A 19,155-nucleotide genomic window follows, 5' to 3' on the forward strand; every position below is an offset into this window, starting at 1 on the left:
CTGATTTTCAACAAGGAATTTTATTAAAATGCTGCCCATCTTGATGAAATTCATTAAACCTTGTTTTGTGAACTTTGGCTCGCACCATCGGCCACAGATGGCAGCATCCACGACCATCAGCAGGCCCGCCAGCGCGACGAGGGGCGGCATGCACGCACGCACCTGTGTATGAAGTCGTTGCCGAACCAGAACTCGCGGTCCAGGTCGCCGAAGCCCGCGCGGTAGTCGTCCCACGGCAGCGTGAAGTTCTGCCGCGGCCCGGCGAACTGGCCTCTCCTCAGGATCACCTGTCGGGAATCAGCGCCGGCGCTACCCCTCAATCCACCCTCTATTGCACGTGCATGCAGGGCCGGTGCAAGGTAAATTGTCGCCCTAGGCGAGAAACCTTAATATCCCCCCCCCCCCGCCCGGGCCGGACACCACAAAAAAATTTTTCCTTGCCTCAAAATACATCACGTAAGCCTAAGATTTTGTCAACAATCAAATGTAAGCAGGCTGGTGTTTTTTTTTTTTTTTTCACTTTTTTACTTATTACAAATCATAAACAGGTCACCGTGGACTTTAAATAATTACTTATATCAATATAAAAATTCCAAACTGTTACAAAAATCCACTTTCATCTAGTTTCAATAATCGTTAAACATATTATATCAGCTGTTATGTGTCGTGCTGCGCCGCCCCCAGCTACTTGGCGCCCTAGGCGGTTGCCTAGTTCGCCTATATGGACGCGCCGGCCCTGCGTGCATGTATCATATTTCTTACAGGGCCATTCCTGCACATTCAGGTGGATGGTCAAAAAATGAACAATTAATATTTGTTTCTTCCTGTGGTTAAAAAACGATGCGAAAAAAAATTAAAACCTGTAGCGTGAATAATTGAACATGTATAGCTTTTTTTTTTATATGACCTTAAGATCTACAATTGGTACGTTATAGGTCGCAATGCTCTCTAATTAAAAAATAATAATATTTCAATGTAAAACAATTTTTTTTCTGGCCATTTTTATTCTAATTACTGGACGAAGCGTTTCCGCACTATAAACGTATGGGGAAAAAAAATCTTAGTTTTTTTCAACCCATCCTTTTAAACATGTTCCACCATACAAGTCTGTATAACATGTTTAGTGGCAAATTTTGTAGACAGTTATATGTTACACGCTACCTTCTAATCGCGAAAAAAAAATATCAGGCAAGTATTTACAGCTAACGCGTTTTGTTTGACTTAAATTCAAATCACTGTCACTAACGAGAAAACGTTTTTACAGATGGGTTCCTAATACATATCATTTAATTTCTATTGTCACATTTTCCACGTATATATTCATAAAAGTATGAAATTTGCAACAACAAAAAAAGCGGGCGAGACCAAACCTAACAACTACGTTATCAGTTACACACAGGTCTTATCCTTTATGCACTCATATAGGTATCATAATGCTAAAGTAAAACCAATGATAATACAGTATAAGTGGATCACGCCTAGGCCTTGATGATTTTACGATTACAAGTAGTCCCCTAAAAAGCTGATTGAAATCTCTAAAAAGAATAAATCTTGTATTTGTTGTACGATAGCTAAAACAAAACCAACACTTTTACTATGTTTTAAATGCTTACAAGCTAGCTTATACAAAAGTGTATGGGATTTTAGTAATCTTTGTACTAATCCCCTGAAGACATTGGTTTCTAAAACTTTTTTTGCGGTCAGCAGTTAACAAAGGTGAAACATATGGGGAGACATTTAATAAGGCTACTTTGTTAATTACGATATTTAGGTGGTATCACCCCTGGTTATTTAATTAAGCTAGATTTTCGTTTACTTCTTTTAATATTTGTTTGTTGATTTTAATTTTTTAAATGAGATACATAAATAATTTATGTAATAGGCAGTACATAAAAATAATCAGATTCGGGGTAATTAATTAACACTGATTTATCGTCTTGCAATTGTTTATTTAGTTTAAATCTATGTAACACATACTGCAGAAAACACGTCCAAAAAGGTCCACACGTAATTACAATAAATTTAAGAAACTTGCCAAAAACTCTTAAGTGGCTTCTTTGCAAACGAACACATTAATAAAAAACAATCTATCATTTGTTTTGGTAGTATTCCACCTAAGAATTGTTTGAGAAATAATAAAAGACCCTAGCGCAACAACGATGAGTAGGTATTAATTTTTACCGTGATTCAAAATTCTTACTTTTCTTTAATGAGTCTTTTAGAGGGTAGGTCACTTTCAGTGCTATCTTTTCGAGTTTTTTGAGATTAAAAACTGAAAAAAATTAGATAAAATACTATATGTTGTTAATGATAGCGGTGAAATGCAGGATAAAATAATAAAAATACCGTTGTTAATCACAATATTACCAGACAAAATCAGACTATCTTTTATGTAATTTCATCCATTAAGGTGACACACATTAACAGGGCCAGATATTTGTATTATATATCAATAATCAAAGCACCGTTGTAGATGGGGAGGCTATTCAGAGAGAGTTCGGGTCCAGTTCTATTTAAAAATGACGCTATAAATCGGGTTCTGAGGCATCACCACGGAAATTAATCGTGCAATTGACGAAACTTGTAACACAAAAACAAGCTCTTAAACAACTTTTGGTAAGATAAGAACGCTAGTGTGGACAAAATGTATGAATTAAAATGATTTCGCGGTGGTAAGACATTCATTTTTGCAGTATGAATGAAAACGACCAACACACAACCCTTTTTCCTAAGCCTTAAAAATAATTTTCCTGACTTGGGTAGTTTTTTCCAAATCCAACCAGGAATACCTGAATTACAATTTTTAATTAATGGTAACATAAATTGCATCAAATATTACTATAAAGTACACAATAAAAATTAACTGGTTTTAATGGCCCCCGATATCACACCTTTAATGAGAAGTTAAGTGTCACTAATGTTGTGGCCCCTCGTCAGGACGTGATATGAGCGTGTGATAGAATATAGTGTTAAGAGGGAACCATACCCCACCATGTCGGATTCATAAATTTCTAGCTATAATTTATACAGTAAATTATATATCCCAATGTTTGTCAAGACAATGCATAAAACACAAATTTATTATCTGGTATACGTTGTTATTGTATGTTACTAATGACCAGGTTCAAGTTTGTTTGCAGCTGACGTAATATTTATATTAGGCCTCTAATGTTGACTTCAGTAGGCGTCTCAAGCTAGTTCCTATAGCACGAAAAGTAAAAAAAAAAAAAGAACGTGTGTAACTCAGTACATGTTACAGAAATGAAACTTCTTTGGCAATAAATATTACTCATTGTTGAAACACTCACGCCATAAAGAAAAAACTGTGCGTGTTACTGTTTCTTAAAAAAATTCTGCCATTTGGAACACGCCAAATCTCTGAATAAAATATGAAATTCATAACAGGTAGCGCTATTTATGCGGGAATGCAGGGACTGTCTCAACAGCGCTATCTACGCTGCTGGTTGAACAAGGACGAACGCGAACGCGCTGGTAGCAAATATAAAATTCAAGTCATTCAGAGAGCTGGCTGTATAGGATACCTATATCTATTTTCTGAACAAGCACATGCGCACACACTGTTCTATTCTTTCGTTCATCTATATCGCTCTGTTCTATTTGGGGGAGGGAAGGGAAGGGACGAAACATCGCACAAAGAGAACGAAAACGAGCCCAGCCACATGTATAGCATGGTGCGCTCTTTATAACTCTTTGGCAAAGTACATATTCTATGTCCTTTTCGCGTCAGAAACGTTTCAAAACAATGTTTCACGAAAACGTGGCATTAAAATTCGGCCTTGAAATTTTACTCTCATCGCGCCCAAAGAAGTTTCACTTAAATTTTTTTTTTTTAATCTTAACTGCAATGTGCGACCACCGTATGGCGGGGTGCGGATGTCTGGTTACCGTCCAGCCGCCGCCGGCGGCGCTCGTCTCGCAGTATCTGGTGTTGAAGTCGCGCGCCCTCTCGTTGAGCTCGCGCGCGCCGCCGAGAGCGAACACCCCCGCCGCGGGGGCGGGCGCCGCCGCCGACAGCTCCTCGCAGCTCGCGGCGCGCGCCGCCTCCCCGCCCGCCACCTCCGCCACGTCTGCAGCTCACGCGCCGCCGTCTGTGAGGCTCAGGACATCCCACTTTCAACGGCATACTATCATTGTTTAGTTTAGACTAGTTACAACAAATCCTACAAACAATCGAAGGCAACTAGACTAGTTTTATTTATAAGTGTTCAATATGTGTTCTTTTGGTTATGCTACACGTCCAACATTCCCACACTTTGGTTAACACCTCCGGTGTAATTCTGTGTCTCAACTTTGACGAATCACTAGGTGGCGGCGGAACGTAGACACGATCTTTTATAAAGCCCTCAAAGGAAAAAAAAATCGCATTGGCGTTATGTCAGGTGAACGTGGAGGCCAGCAAAAAAAGTGCTCTTTCGTCTCGTCCCGGTCAGGGAATTTGACGTTCAACCTCTCTCGTATAAAGAGATGTAGGAAACTAATAAGAAATACGCAGACCTGGCGGTATGTAGTGTGCCTACTTTTTTTAAGTGCGAGACTCCAGTTACAGTAGTGGCATCTAGCGGCGTGGAGTATAAAATAAATAGCTTTAAAGCAATGCCGTAAAGTGTCTCGCGTTTTTCGCCAATGCAAATTGGCCAGTTTCCCATATTGTCCTATTGCGATATTTGGTGGATCTTCACATCTACCAGACCACAGCACGTACAAGGAGAGACTATATACGACAGACGACACGTGACGGCTAGACAGTGGCGGACCCAGCCTTAATTTTGAAGGGAGCGGATGATCGGAGAGTTCTAGGTGATATGGAACATCTCCCAGTTAAATGGTAAGTCCGAAATAAAAAAAAATTAGCCATTTAAAAGGCTATTTTTACGCATATCTGACGCCTTCAAAAGTTTTTTTAAATACACAGTGCAGTAGCACTAAAAAATAGTATAATTATAAATTTTTATTACAAAAATTTAAATTCAAAGGTTAAGTGCAGTATGGAGTAAATTTTATTGCCATCGCTCCAGTTTTTTTTTTATTCCCGCAGGATCGCCACTGCATCTAGATGTGTTCTCCTTCAGGACCTCCAACGCCCCACTCACTATCTTCGCCAACTTCTCTTCCGACACCATCAACCAGCCCTCGCAGCGGAAGCTATCGGCTTCCTACCCAATAGCACGACAGACGGGTGTCATCTACTCGACCACCGCTACATCTACCGGGCAAGATAAAATGTCTCAAACAGTTCTCTTCCCCACAATCGAGTATGTACGGCATCGTTGACCCGGCTAACAGGTAGGTGTGGAATAGGCCAAATGCTCGCTCCAGGGTCTAGAGGCCACTCTGCAAGTGTTGCAGGTTGCAGTGTGTTCCAACTGGTCTGAACCCTTTTAAACCCTCACTTAGTGGTTTCTTTCAATCACAAGTAATGAAGTAAAACACTTTTCGCTCGTTGGTGGGGTTACCAGACGTCCTATTTTACCTCGACATGTCCTCATTTACTTGTACATGTCCTCTCTTGGTAGCCTCATCAAAAGCCAAGTGAATTTTTATTATAAAAAAACACTATCAACTAACCTCTTTTTTCAAAGCCGTAAAAACATACTAAGCAATGTCCGTTTATTTTTTCGCTAGTACAAAAACAAAATTATGCAGAGCATAAAATTATTAAAATAACATTCGTTTTTTTTTGTCAATTACTTATTCGTGTGCTACTCGCCTCGTAACCCTCCCTACTCCTCGGGGAGTGGTTTTGACAAGGCGGGTAGTTTTGACTTTTAATCTTCGGATGAAGTTGTAGATTAATACGTGCGAAATCTAAATCTTCTAGGTGTTCTTTTGATTTGGTCACAAATCAACGAACATGTGGCACAACTAAAAACTTACATTAGCTCCACCTTAGCTTCTACCTGATCAGCGGCAGTCGCCCGTCGGAATAAGTTCTGCACTTAATTGAACAGGTAATTTTAGTTTTTTATTGGCCAAAACTGTGGATCTCTCAACATCCATTTTCCACTGGAGTAATTGGTTTTTTTGATACGACTTGCAGTTCATCCACAAAAAGCCTCAAGAAAAAAAGGCCTTCACTTTTCTTTAAAGCTGCATCCACTATTTTGAATATTTTAGGAGTTTAAAGAAAAAAACTAACTATTCTAACTTTTTCTGTCGCTTGCAGGTTAAAAGCTAAAAGTCTGAAAAATTTCAAGTTCATTTCTCATCAGGTATTAAGTTAGAGTTTCTATGTATGGGTGAGTCAGTGATTCGCACATGGAATAACTGCATTTACAAGTTAGTTAGAAAAGGTGTAAGACTGTCTATGTTCAAATTAATAATGTGCGGTTGCTGACAGAAATGACTATCAGATTACTTGGAATGCACTAATGCAAATTGCCTGAAGAGTAGGCAATGCGCACTACACGCGATATGCTATGGTGGTCGTGTTCCAAGGGATTAGGAATGTCACGCGATAGCAAAATTATTATAAAACATTATTTACTCACGTTAAATGAATTGCTGGGGAAACTGGACTAATAAATGAAGCATTTTTTTCAATAATTTAGTTTTATGATGATCATATTTCGCATGATTTTAAATAAATTTATAATGAAAACATAATTAATTGCTGTAACGCTTTTATCAGTTAAATAAGTGTTTCTTTAATGATGTTTAGAGCCTTAAAAACGAATTTATATTTAAATCCTACCATGAAATGAAACCATGAATATTTGTGTAGAATTTCGTTTTGAAATAGCCGTTTTTATTTAGCCTTTGTCTTAAAACTCTTCATTTTTAGGATACCTACCATTGTATATCAATAAAAATATGGTTTTATCATAACCCAGAAAAAAATAAGTTTTCGATGATTTAAGTAAAAAAATTTCGTTCTACAAATATGTAAAAAATATGAAGAGATTTACAAAAATAATATTGTATACCTACCATACAAAATCAGGCAAGGACTGAAATATAAATTTGCATTTTATGTTTTAAAAAACAATTAAAAAGTTTGTTTAGTTATTATAAACTTTTATTCATAGTTAACATTAGATTTATTATGAATTTATTAAAAATTATTACCAACACTCTAAATTATGCGAGCACAATAATTTATGATACCACCACAAAGTGTTTATTGAGTTTATCATGGTGTCTGATGACCAAGATACAAAAAGTTCTCTATATGACATTGGCAGAATTCAAGTTAATTGATGATTAACGGTAGGAAACGGCTGGTCCGAAATTTCCCGAGAAGCTGATACATCTCAATTTAAGTTGTACGCCTCCCTTCCCCGGGCTAACTGATACATCCTGACTAATTAGTGTCTAACATTTTCGTGGGCTCGGATGCTACCAACGACCATATAACTGAAATTAACCACTAGAAAGTTATATTTAGTTATGTTTAATTAGTCAATAAGCCCCAACACAGTTATATATATATATATATATATATATATATATATATTTATTTATTTATTTATATATATAGTTACGAACGGGAAAAACAGGCCCGAAAAGGACAGTCCCATTAATTAATTGCCGTTTTATTAATTAGCTAATATTTACACTATTGAAAAATCTAAATGTCCAACCACGTATTGATCACTCTTACATTAAGTTCACAGTTCACTCTCCCCGCTGGAGTTCGGCTCGACAGTGGCTCACTACTGCTCGTCTCTTACCTCGCACCTTTGGCTCAGCACACTGTCTCGCACTACTCACTCGTCCGCCACACTACAACACTATACAATAAACTAAATGTTTATCGGATATTGAAAACATTGGCAGTAGTTTATATTTCTATTGTGGCCCGTTTCGCCGTGCGTTATCCTTATTAATGGAATTTCATGACTGTTCCATAAGTAATCGGTCACCGGTTGTAGTTTAAAACAAATGTAATATTAATTTGCACAAAAACGTCACGGGAAGATTAATAAGAATGAATGATACTTCGCATGGACGTAACCCAAAGTTCATTAAACGTAATCACTGTGAGAATGAAATGGGATGACAAAATGGAGTTTTTGGGGTAATGTTTCTTCGCCAAATTGCAGCCTCACATTTATATAAAATTCACATCAAATCTAATTAAGCAAAAAGTTTTTTTAAAAAAGTAAATCATCTGATTTCAATTACAATATTTTTTTCACACTCCTAAAATGCTTCAAAAAACTTTAATTCAATCAATAAATAGACCAGCAAGCTACATTTTTTATCCAACAATAGAAATATATTAAAATAGCAAATTGCCAGCGGGTCGACAACAAGAAGGAAGGGAATCAGAAATGGCCTATAGTACGGCCCTACACCATCGTTTGCATTCAGTGACTCAGGGGAAGCACTCGAAACACTGGAAACCCAGGAGACTGAAACAAGGAACTGACTGGAATTCAACCTCGCAGTCTTCCTAAAAGTGAGGCCAACGAGTTACCATTTAGCTGTCTCTCGCGGAGGGGAAAAGTGTCTTTGGATGCTGAATTATATCTAGGAAGTGGAGGGGGGAGGCGCAGTTAAACTAAAGTACATTTCCTCTGAATAAATGTTCCTTTGTATAGGATGGTGTCCGTAATTTATAAATCTAGTGGTTTGAAGAGAATAAGTACATTGAAAACCGGTCCAGTAGTTAGTACTGTGCCAGTCCAAATATTCGAGATTTCCTCAGCATTAAGCTTGGCCACGGTTGTGGTCCGGGTTCGCACAGGAGCACCCTTTAGGTCTTTTAGGTGGCCCCGCCCATTCTCCTGCGTAGAGTGGATGCGCAGTACCGAATTTTCGTGGCCTACATCCACCGTACCTAAAACCAAACGACCCAGCCGTTGGCCCAGGAATTTCCGCGGGCTATACCCTTGAGAATCCTACAGACTTGCGCCCAAGGCGGTTAGGGGCCGTTCTCATTTTGATTACAAGTTACTGACATGGCAAAGATTACACACACACCAACTCGACTCCCGTACTTCTTACCCCCCAATGGTTTTCCCACGGTTTTCCGAAATCACCCAAGGCGAACGATTTCATGTCGTTGAAATAGGCCGTGGACGGATACTCCCACAGTACGTAAACTTCTGATTGTTTCCAATGTCCTCGCCGTTGACGAAAGCGGGACTGTCCGATGGGCCGGGTTAGAAAGGGCGCAGAAAGGGAGGACAGGAGGACGAGGAGAGGGGAGGAAGGGAGGGGAGGCGCGCGCACTCACCGCCGTCCTCGGCGTCCTCGCGGCCGGGCAGGAACTCGTAGTCGCCGCTGCCCTCGTCCAGGCGCGGCCGGGGCGTCGCGACGCGCGGACACTGCGCGGACCTCAGCAGCTCCTTCTGCTGCTCCAGCAGGCCGGACATCTCCTGCGACACATCGGGCGCCCGGTCACAGCTCAGGAGTGGGGCTCTCGATGACACAACAACAACAAATAACATCTTTCGTTATGACTGTGAACCTCCATTACGTACATTATTTGGGGTGTATAACTGTGGTGTGAACCTTCACTTCCAATGAGCTTAGCAACCACGTGTGTCTCCTTTTTTTTTTTTTTGTTTGTGGAAAAACGTGACGGACTTTGCCGTGCACCGGTGAGTTTATTTTAAGGGCACCGCCCCTTATTCCTTTCATTCCGTTAGCACTCAACTCTCACATCATCCACCCTTATCTTCTGTGTTCGACGACTCGTTAAGACGCACATGCATTCACTAAGCCGCTTACTGCGCTATACCACCTTGCTGTCTGCTATGCAGTGGCCAGCCAGGAGGCTGGTCTCCTCGCTCCCCAGCCATCGCCGTGCGGGCGAGGAGGTAGACTAGGCTTCCAGGGAAGCCATTTGTATACTTTCTTTTTGTATAGCATGATCCCGGTTGAGTGCATCTTTTTTAAACAGACTTGCCCGACCACGTCGAAATTCCGCAGTTAAAATTTGTTCGTAATTTAATGCGTTGTAATGTTAGATATCTATATTTAATATTGAATATTATGTTGCTTTTAACTGCAGCCCCATAAATTGTGAAAGTTAATGAATAATTAAATTTTTTTATCAACGCTGTTACAAGCAATGTTAATAAGCTCAGTTATTTAATAGATTTCGTATAGTTCGAAATTGAATACCATGTAGATATAATTTAAACTTATATTCTGTGTATCTTGGTTGGAAATTCTTTGTGTTTCCTTAGTCCTGATACCGGGAAGGAAATTTTTCACAGTGAAAAAAAAAACCGCCGTAAATGTAATTCAGGGCCTCTGACTCACCAGCCGAAAGCTCTGACCTTCAGGCCGGACTCTAGCTCAGCCAACATGAACGTGAATAATGTTCGCATTATCATTACTGAATAACAGTACCTTATAAAGTAAAATGTTTTGACACTTTCACGTATCTTGTTAAATTGCTGCATACATGTATTGCACACGAAATGTTTCTTGAAAGTTACAAAAAAAATACGCTATTGCCTTTCAGCAAAGAGAGAAAACAAGGTTTACGCCTGGCTGCCGTCATATACCTGCGTATGTGTATTAAGTACAGGAGAAAGCATACTTTTAAAAAATTGTCCTGTCGACAGGAAAAAACAATAACGATACTTTGTTTCGTTTTAGTTAAACCATCAACTTTTGAAAACGTCCCAGAAAACCGCCTGCCACTCACACAGCATGTTGATTTTTTTTTTTTTTTTCACTTCCTCGTCTTTGCTGTTATTTAAGGGTGGTTCTGAAATTTCAATACGATACCTCCATCGCATTCAACAGAGATTCACTAAGTGTAATATAATGGGTGTAAAAAAAAGGTGACGGGAGTGTTCGTAATTAACAACTACGTGTTTTGGCTCCCGTGGAGATGATGAGGTATCGACCTTCCTTGTCGTGGCCACGCACCTGCAGGCGCCGGTCGTCGCGGCGCACCAGGTCCTGCAGCGCCGCCTCGGTCCTCTTGAGCAGCAGCTCGGTGTCGCCCAGGCGGCGGCCCGACGCCAGGCAGCTGCCCGACACCCGCTCCAGCGCGCCCGCCTGCTCGTCCAGCGCCGCCGCCGTCCAGTTGCCGAGCGCGTCCAGCGCCTGCCGCGCCGCCTCCAGCGCGCGCGTCGACTTCTTGCACGGGTTGGTCAGCCGCTTCCACAGCCTGCCGCGCACAGCCCAGGCTCTCAGACACGGCAGCTCCTCCGGGACCGCCGAATGAACACGAGGCCTTACCGGGGCCAGACTTGTCCCCCTTTCTTATTTCCTTGAACAGGTTTCCCTTGATCAGGTTCGGTGGGTAGTTTTGCTAACTGCACTGAGAAAAGGGTTTGTTTGAATCAAACAAATATTTGTTTGTATAGGCCTATGGCGAAACTAATATTTACTTGGTGGAACACAATATTTTGTTATCTTAACCAAACTCGGTAAGTAACAAAAATAATTTGTTACACCTAACCAAATACACATTTGAGTTGACAAAATAATTTTTTTTTGGGTCAATAGAATCTTTCCTACTACAAAATATTTGTTTGAATTAACAAAATGTATTTATTCCGCTATATATAAACAAATATTTTGTTGAGGCAAACAAACCTTTCTCTCAGTGTGAAAGAGTAGCTACAATCACTTGGGCTCAAGTCAGCGCTCAACCCTCAGCTCCCCAGAGAACCAGCAGTATTGGCCGGGGCCTATCCAACCCCCTACATGCTAGCTCTGCAAGGCTAGTGCCCTTGTGTCGCCACTCGCTGCGCCCGTCCTCAGAGGGCTGGGCCATCCTATCGGACTTAACCCCGAGCGTGAGAGCTAACCACTGCCACCAGTATTACCCGCAAGGCACACTGGATCGTCCCATGATACTCCTAGGTTTCGAAAGCTCTCATTCCTCCCGACGTGTAACGGCGCACCAGTGCCCCGTAGCTCCCACGCTGCAGCGCTGTGCTGCAGGTTGAGAGTTCGATGACTAGATCACTTTGGCTAGGTGTGGCGGCCCGCCTCAAATTCTTCGTCAGCTAAAAGCGTACACAGAAAAAAAAAATTTTTTCTGTACTTTTACTAACGATTCCTTTGGAAACCAGTTGCCAAGAAATATTACGTAATATTACCAGGAAATTCTTGTTAACTTGTACAACACATGACTATGGTTATTTTTGCACATATTAAATACGTTTATTGAGATAATACTGAGTATTTCTTACACAAATTGGCACATAATTTTATGTTTTAAACGATTTTTCATTCAAGCGAAATTTTTAAACCATGGAACAGATAATTATAATGGAATATACAGCTACTGTACTTTATTTTGTTTATCATGCTTATTAATGTGCGCAGTTAATACTGAAAGCTATTCAGGAAACGGTTTACGAATAACTTTAACTATTGGAGGTACTGAGACAACACAAAGCATAAATCCCGGGTAAGAATTCGAACCCAGTTTTAATGCGAACACTTGATTCAAATTTAATATTCACTCGGGAAATTCACTGTCCGCGAACATATTTCAGAAATTGAGTATACAAAACCTTCAAAAAGTACTTGAATAATAACTTTAACTGCCTTTCTAAAACCAAATATTATGATGTCCATTCAGTAACGTCGAGGTCACGACGCAATTGAAATAGATAATAAATAATCAGAAAGACTGTCGCACCCGCGAATTTAGCCACACTGTGCGTGTCGGATTTGTCAAACGTGAACTGCTAGGAAATTATTTTATTCTATAGTTGCAACGGTCGTGCTACGGTGTCTCAATCAGTTCGATGCCAGTCTACAGCAAGGAACCATCCCAGCGGTGACGTGTGCTCCCGGGAAACCACTGGAAAACTAAATCAGGATGACAAGTCTGGGATTCGAGGTCCGGAATGTTCTGCATGTAAATGGAAGTAATTGGGAAGAACGGGCTCTCGCGTTTAAACCTGTGGAAACTGCTCCAAATAAACAAAAACATCTCGCCAGAGATGTGTATCATCTAAGCCCATGTGTTCTCATGTTGCAAATACACTTGTAATACGACAATCGGACACGAAATTAAACGTTGAATTTTTTAAAATAATGTCGAGCGTGATAAATATATACGCAAATTGTGTTTTCAACAACATTTCTTTTCGCGAATCACACGTAGTTTTCGCACCCGCCGCTAGAATTCGTTGTGGGAGCAGCTACGTCGACTATCGAATCATTCGATTAGCAGAGCAAAAGCTTAAACTATATAATGAAACGATTCCGATAAACGCGAAGGACTTGAAAAAAAAATACAAAACCACAGCTTTGGACCTGCTTCTCGGCAAGGAAATTTATTAAACTACTGCCCATCTTGTTAAAACTTATTAAATAGTTTCCCTTTGGCTTTGTGAACTTCGGTTTGCGCCATCCGCTACAGATGGCAGCACCGTCCCGTGTGACTTCCGTTCCATTAACGAAATTACTCCTACCAAATGTCGTTTACTGAGAACAAAGATGTTACAAGTCAAAAATTAGGACTGTAAATCAGTTGGAACTACTCCAATGGAATCAAGTCAAATTCAACTTATTTTTCCAGTGTCAAGCGTGCACTGTTTCACCGGCTCTTTGCACTGGTTCGCAGTGAACGTGACTGCACTCTAAAAAAAATTTTGTACTTTTACAAGGGAAATTCTTGGAAACCCTGTTGCCAAGGATATTTCTTGCAAAACTACAAGGCAGAGCCTTGCAAAATAGCACAATATGGTACAAAGCTCTGCCTTGTAGTTTTACAAGTAATATCCGTGATAACGGGGTTCCCAAGGATTTTCCTTGTAAAATTTACAAAAATTTATTTCAGTGTGAAGCCACGCAGGGCCCCCACATGGCCGGTGCTACCGTTGCTATGGCAACGGGGCCCATGTGTCTAGGGGGCCTGCGAAGGAAAGAAAAAATACTTAAAACAAAAAGAGTAGACAATTTTAAATAAATCATAGAAAACAATTAAACAGTTAGGCCTAAATTTAGTTACCGATGAAATATTACACCAGAGTAATATTATTCGGAATATGCTGTGCGTACATAACGTGTCTGAACATACAACTGTAACAAAACCACCACCAATAATTGACGTGTCACCATGTTGACAGTGCAGAACAACTTACACTCATTTATTTGCCATCATTCAAAATAAATTTTTCGTTGACAATCGAAACACTGACTTAAAACTAGTTTTAATGTGTTTTAAAAATAATATTGTGAAAGGGTTAAAAAAAATGTATAACTAAAACTATGTACATAAAGGGAAAAAAAAAAACATTTTTTTTTATCTCTGTTAGAAAAATAAAAGGGGGGTGGGGGGCATCATGACTTCTAGCAACGGGGACCACAGAATGATGTGGGGGGCCTGAAGCCACGCCACCAGGGTCTCCACAGTTAGTACTTTCGTACTAGATCTAGTACTTTTATAACTTTATTAGTGGTTTAGAACAGATCTAGTACATTTTTCTTTAATGTACTAATATGATTGTAACTCCAAAATGTTTTATTATTAAGAGTAATTATTTTTAAAAAACTATGGAATGTATGTGTGTGTGGTGTGGTATTTAAGTTCGAGCATTGCAATGTCATAATAACTTCCTACATTGTTAAAAACCATAACAAATTATAATTTAGTACTTTTTTTTCTAATCTAGTACTTTTTTCTTGCCTAAGTTGGTACGAAATATGTTTTCCTTGTGGAGACCCTGCACAGGTGGGGGAACGTGAACCGAAGGCCGACACTCACTTGTCGAGCAGCGCCGAGCCGGGCGGCAGGCTCAGCTCCTCGGCCAGCTCCGCGCTGCTGGTGCGCTGCAGCTCCGGGTCGCCCTCCTCCTTCACCGTCTGGTCGAAGATCACGTCCACCTTGGCCGACACGTCCTTCAGCAGGTCCTCCACGAGCACGGGCGTGTTGCAGCGGATCACGAGCCGGCCCTGCTGGTCGTGGTCTCCCTCGGCGCCCGCGGCCCTGCCGGTCATCGCCGGTCACACGCTCTTACACCGGCCGCTGGCCACGTCAACTCTGTGGCGTCTGGAGTTTTTGGCCTGTTTTCTGAGGCCAAACATCCAGACAGTGGCGTAGCCAGGATTTGCGTATGGGGGGGTGTTAAGAAGCATGCCCCCCCCCCCCCCCCACCTCGTATTAAAACGGGTCCGGGGGTCCCCCCCCCCCCCAGGAAAATTTGTTTTTTTAACGTGTAAAATAGTGCTATTTTAGCAGTTTTCGGTACTTAAATTTAAATATTGTAATGGTAAATTTTTTTTATTAATTTTAATACTTATGTAATTTGTTTGAGTGATGAATAAGAAATTAATTAAAGATTTGGTGCTAACGGAGGGGGGGGGGGGGTTGAACCCCTAAACCCCTCCTTCCTGGCTACGCCCCTGCATCCAGATGCTATCAAACATCCGGTGACATCTGGATGAAAAGAAGAAAAGGTTAGTCCTCCTGGAATACCCTAACGGGTTCAGTCCTAGGAGGTGGAGGTGGTGAGGCTAGGCCGGGCTTCGGCTCCAAAACAACTTGTCAACGTCAACTTAGCCCCATTTACAAATATTAGTGTTACACTGTCATTATTAGGAAAAAAATTAGTATTTACAGAATAAAATCCACGGTAGTACATGATTTCCACAATAGATGCAGAAATATACGCACATCGTGTGTATGAAATAAAGTTGTCAAATGACGACGTAGTAGAACGTTCAGAGCTTCTGACCGGCCGAAAACATACCACTGGCTTAGCAATAGCACAAGTATTAAGCACGAGTTGAGCCTAGAGCTACCCTACTCAATACCGATTCTGGGCTTGTGTGAATGCTTATCGCAATGTTCAATTGTAGCTAGTCAAATTGAATTACACGGTGTTCAACTGTTAAGTATAATTTATTATGTGTTATGCTTGTGAAAATCTTATGTTGATTATGGCCGAACCTTCACATCTTTACATTACACAAGAAACTCCCAATAACTAATTTCCCCTAAAAATATATAAAAAGTAGTATTCTTAAATTTGTTTGTATATTACTATTCATGTGCCCAATGGGAAAGTATTTGATTCTCATTTTTGATGAATTACCAAAAACGATGACTCAATTGACTTTTATTTATAAGTAGAAGCCTAAACACCAATTTCCATATTTAAAACTTAGAAAATTATAAAAATTCTTTACAAATATTAATCCCTTATTTAACACCCTTAGGGGATGAATTTCCAAATATTTTTTTAGTGCTCAATTAAGTTATATAAGGAACTTCTGTGCAACTTTTCATACTGCTAAACCTACCGGTTCAAGCTGTCAGTTGTTTGTCAGTCAGTGTTAAGAATTTTATTAAATAGATTATTAAATGTAGTAATAATTTTAACAATATTTGGGTTTGGCTTCTGGGCTGAGACCACATCCGTGGAGAAGATGTGCCTGACAGTACAACATGCCTTGTTGCAGCTATCTTTAAGGGCGACTAGCCACCGAACGCCTGGTGTTCTAGCACTGACGACCCGTGATTGGTTCCTGTTGGTGGCCATGATTGGAGAGGAGTCGGGCCAATCAGGATGAGAAAGCTTAGTAGGTGCAGCAGCCTTTACTGTTTGATAATTTTTGGATGGTGACCGTTCATGATTATGGCGAAGCAATTAATCTCATATATTTCTTAATCTGTTCTCATCTCTGTTTATTATAGTAATATATTTTATTTTTTGCCTACATGATTAATCTGTGGCCGTAGACGAGTTATAGGAATCAAAAAGCATTTCAATGACATTAATAGAGGAGATGGGTAAAATACAAGTGTTAGCTACAAGGCAAGGATGTTCCAATTACTAAGCAGAATCATCTAGACCCTCATCTAATCATGGCCAAATACAGAAACAAATTACAGTTAGGCTGAATAGTCCTTTATAAATCATGTGCTGTAACAGCAGGCCTTCCGTTGTTTATCGCCCTTGAAGATTATGTAACCAGACATGCCGAAACGTCAAGTACACAATCATTTATACAAAGTAGCTTAAGTCTACAAGCCAAGAAGTAGTTGGTGTCAAAAGCCTACTTCTATAAATAACTTTCCGCTAAAATGAAAAAATAAAAAATAAAATGTGAGCAAGTCTAACAGTACCAGCCAGATATGTGTAACATTTAACCTCGGTAATGAGCACGTGTGTTCTCATGTTGCAAATACACTTATAAAACGAAACTTGGACACGGCATTTAACGTAGAATTATTTTTAAAAAATATGCCAGGCGTGATCAATATATGCAAATTGTATTTTTAACTATATTTCTAGACGCGAAACAAACGTAGTTCCTCTCCCGCCGCTAAAATCCGCTGCCGGAGCAGCTACGTCGGCTATTGAATCATTTGATTGGCAGATCGAAATTTTAAACTGTTTAAGGAAACGGCTATGATAAAAGCGAAAGAGACTTGAAAAAAATACTAAACCTCGGCTTTGGGCCTGATTTTCGACAAGTAATTTAATTAAAACACTGTCCATCTTAATATAATTCCTTAAACAGTTAATACTATAAGGTTTCCCTTCTTTTTTTTAAACTTTGGTTCGCGCCATCAGCCACAGATGGCAAAACCGTGGTTGTTACAATTTCCGTTCCTTGACTTTGGTCGCATACACGAAATTCTTCCATCCAAATGCCGTATACCGATAGCTAATATGTTACACATCAAAAATTGAAAAGCCTCTTTCAAATCTAAATGCATAATTGCGATCCAAATACAAAAAAAACTCTTAATATGGAAATTGCTACAAGCAACTGAAAATAAGCATAACATAACCGAAAATCTGTTTAATATTGCTCCAAATTGATTGACAATAGACCAGTTTCAAGGGGGATGACACCGAGTGATCTTGAATATTGAAAATTTTAACAGCAGCTCGCATTATAAATATGTTATTTTATTTTATTTAGGCTCGAACAAAAAAAAAAGACTAATCTAACTTCCAACCGAGTTTTGAAGCCAACATTCGTGGCCTAGTGCAAATATCGCGGCATATGCTGCACATCTTGTTAAAATTCACTAAACAGTTGATACTATAAATGTTCCCTTTGTGTTTGTGAACTTTGGTTGGGGGCGCGCGGCACGTGGCGGTACCTGGGCGCCGCCAGCAGGCGGTCCACCTTCCTCTCGAGCAGCCGCAGCGTGCTGAGCGCGCCGCGACCCGCGAACTCGCCCAGCAGGGGCGCCGCGCCGCGGTCCTCCAGGCCTCGCCCCACGGCCGCCAGGCGGTCCGCCGCCTCGCCCAGGCGCTCCGCCGCGCGCTCCACCTTGTACTCGAGGCCGGCCAGCGAGCCCACCTTGCCCTCCAGCGCCGCCATCTTCTCCTGCCCCCTGCAACCACCGACCAACACCCGCGGCCGCTCGCGCTTCTCTGGCGACACCGAGCACCGAGCAATCACCGAGCACTGCGGACACAAACACGTGAGTCTAAAAACCACAACTTACGTATAACTGACACAGGGGTGCTGTCATAACTTAGAAACACGCGACTTAGAAACACATAACTTAGAAACACACAACTTAGAAACCCATAACTTAGAATTTTCTAAGTTATGACGGTTCTAAGTTATGACGTTCTACGTTATGACGTTTCTAAGTTGTGTGGTTCTGCGTTGCGTGTTTCTAAGTTACGCCAGTTCTAAGTTGTATGTTTCTAAGTTGTGATAGTTCTAAGTTGTGACTTTCTACGTTATGACGTTTCTAAGTTGTGTGGTTCTGCATTATGTGTTTCTAAGTTGTGTGTTTCTAAGTTATGATCTTTCTAAGTTGTGTGTTTCTAAGTTACGTGGATTTTTCCAAGTTTTCTAAGTTATGACAGTTCTAAGTTGTGACTTTCTAAGTTATGTGTGGTTCCCACTGGCACACGTATCACTAGCATCAAGTTACTTGCCTAAAAAAAATAGATGGCAGCACCAGCGCTGCCTGCAACGCCGTTCTAGACCTGATGTAGAACTACAACCAGTCTCTGAAGTTTAATTTCTCACGCGCGTGGCGGACACGCGACCGTAAGTAGTTTAATTCCAAACCTTTTAGCTCGACAACAGTACCTAGCTTTGAACACTTGTTAAAGCCGACATTCCACTGCGGTCGCCGACGCGAATGATGCACGTATATTCGCTAAGCGCACAGGCTCTAAAAACGCAGGAGCGCTAAGGGCGACACTGACTCACGCATCACACGTCTCTTCGCCTCAACGCGCAAAGGGTGATTTTACACGGCGCTGCTTTTGTTCG

The 19,155-nt window shown here is 40.8% G+C and overlaps 1 protein-coding gene across 1 annotated transcript in view; it reads right to left on the bottom strand.

Moving 5' to 3' along the window:
- LOC134530685 (angiopoietin-4-like) overlaps positions 1-19,155 on the bottom strand; it is a 130,384-nt gene that overhangs the window by 49,792 nt on the left and 61,437 nt on the right. The window contains exons 4-9 of the mRNA XM_063365750.1: positions 18,017-18,253; positions 14,663-14,884; positions 10,855-11,098; positions 9,203-9,344; positions 3,907-4,088; positions 163-287 (exon numbers count right to left, since the gene is read on the bottom strand). Coding sequence (XP_063221820.1) covers positions 163-287; positions 3,907-4,088; positions 9,203-9,344; positions 10,855-11,098; positions 14,663-14,884; positions 18,017-18,253 — 1,152 coding nt within the window. The remainder of the gene's footprint in view (positions 1-162; positions 288-3,906; positions 4,089-9,202; positions 9,345-10,854; positions 11,099-14,662; positions 14,885-18,016; positions 18,254-19,155) is intronic.

Source organism: Bacillus rossius, chromosome 3 (genome assembly GCF_032445375.1).
Source record: "Bacillus rossius redtenbacheri isolate Brsri chromosome 3, Brsri_v3, whole genome shotgun sequence".
NCBI classification, from domain to species: Eukaryota; Metazoa; Arthropoda; class Insecta; order Phasmatodea; family Bacillidae; genus Bacillus; species Bacillus rossius.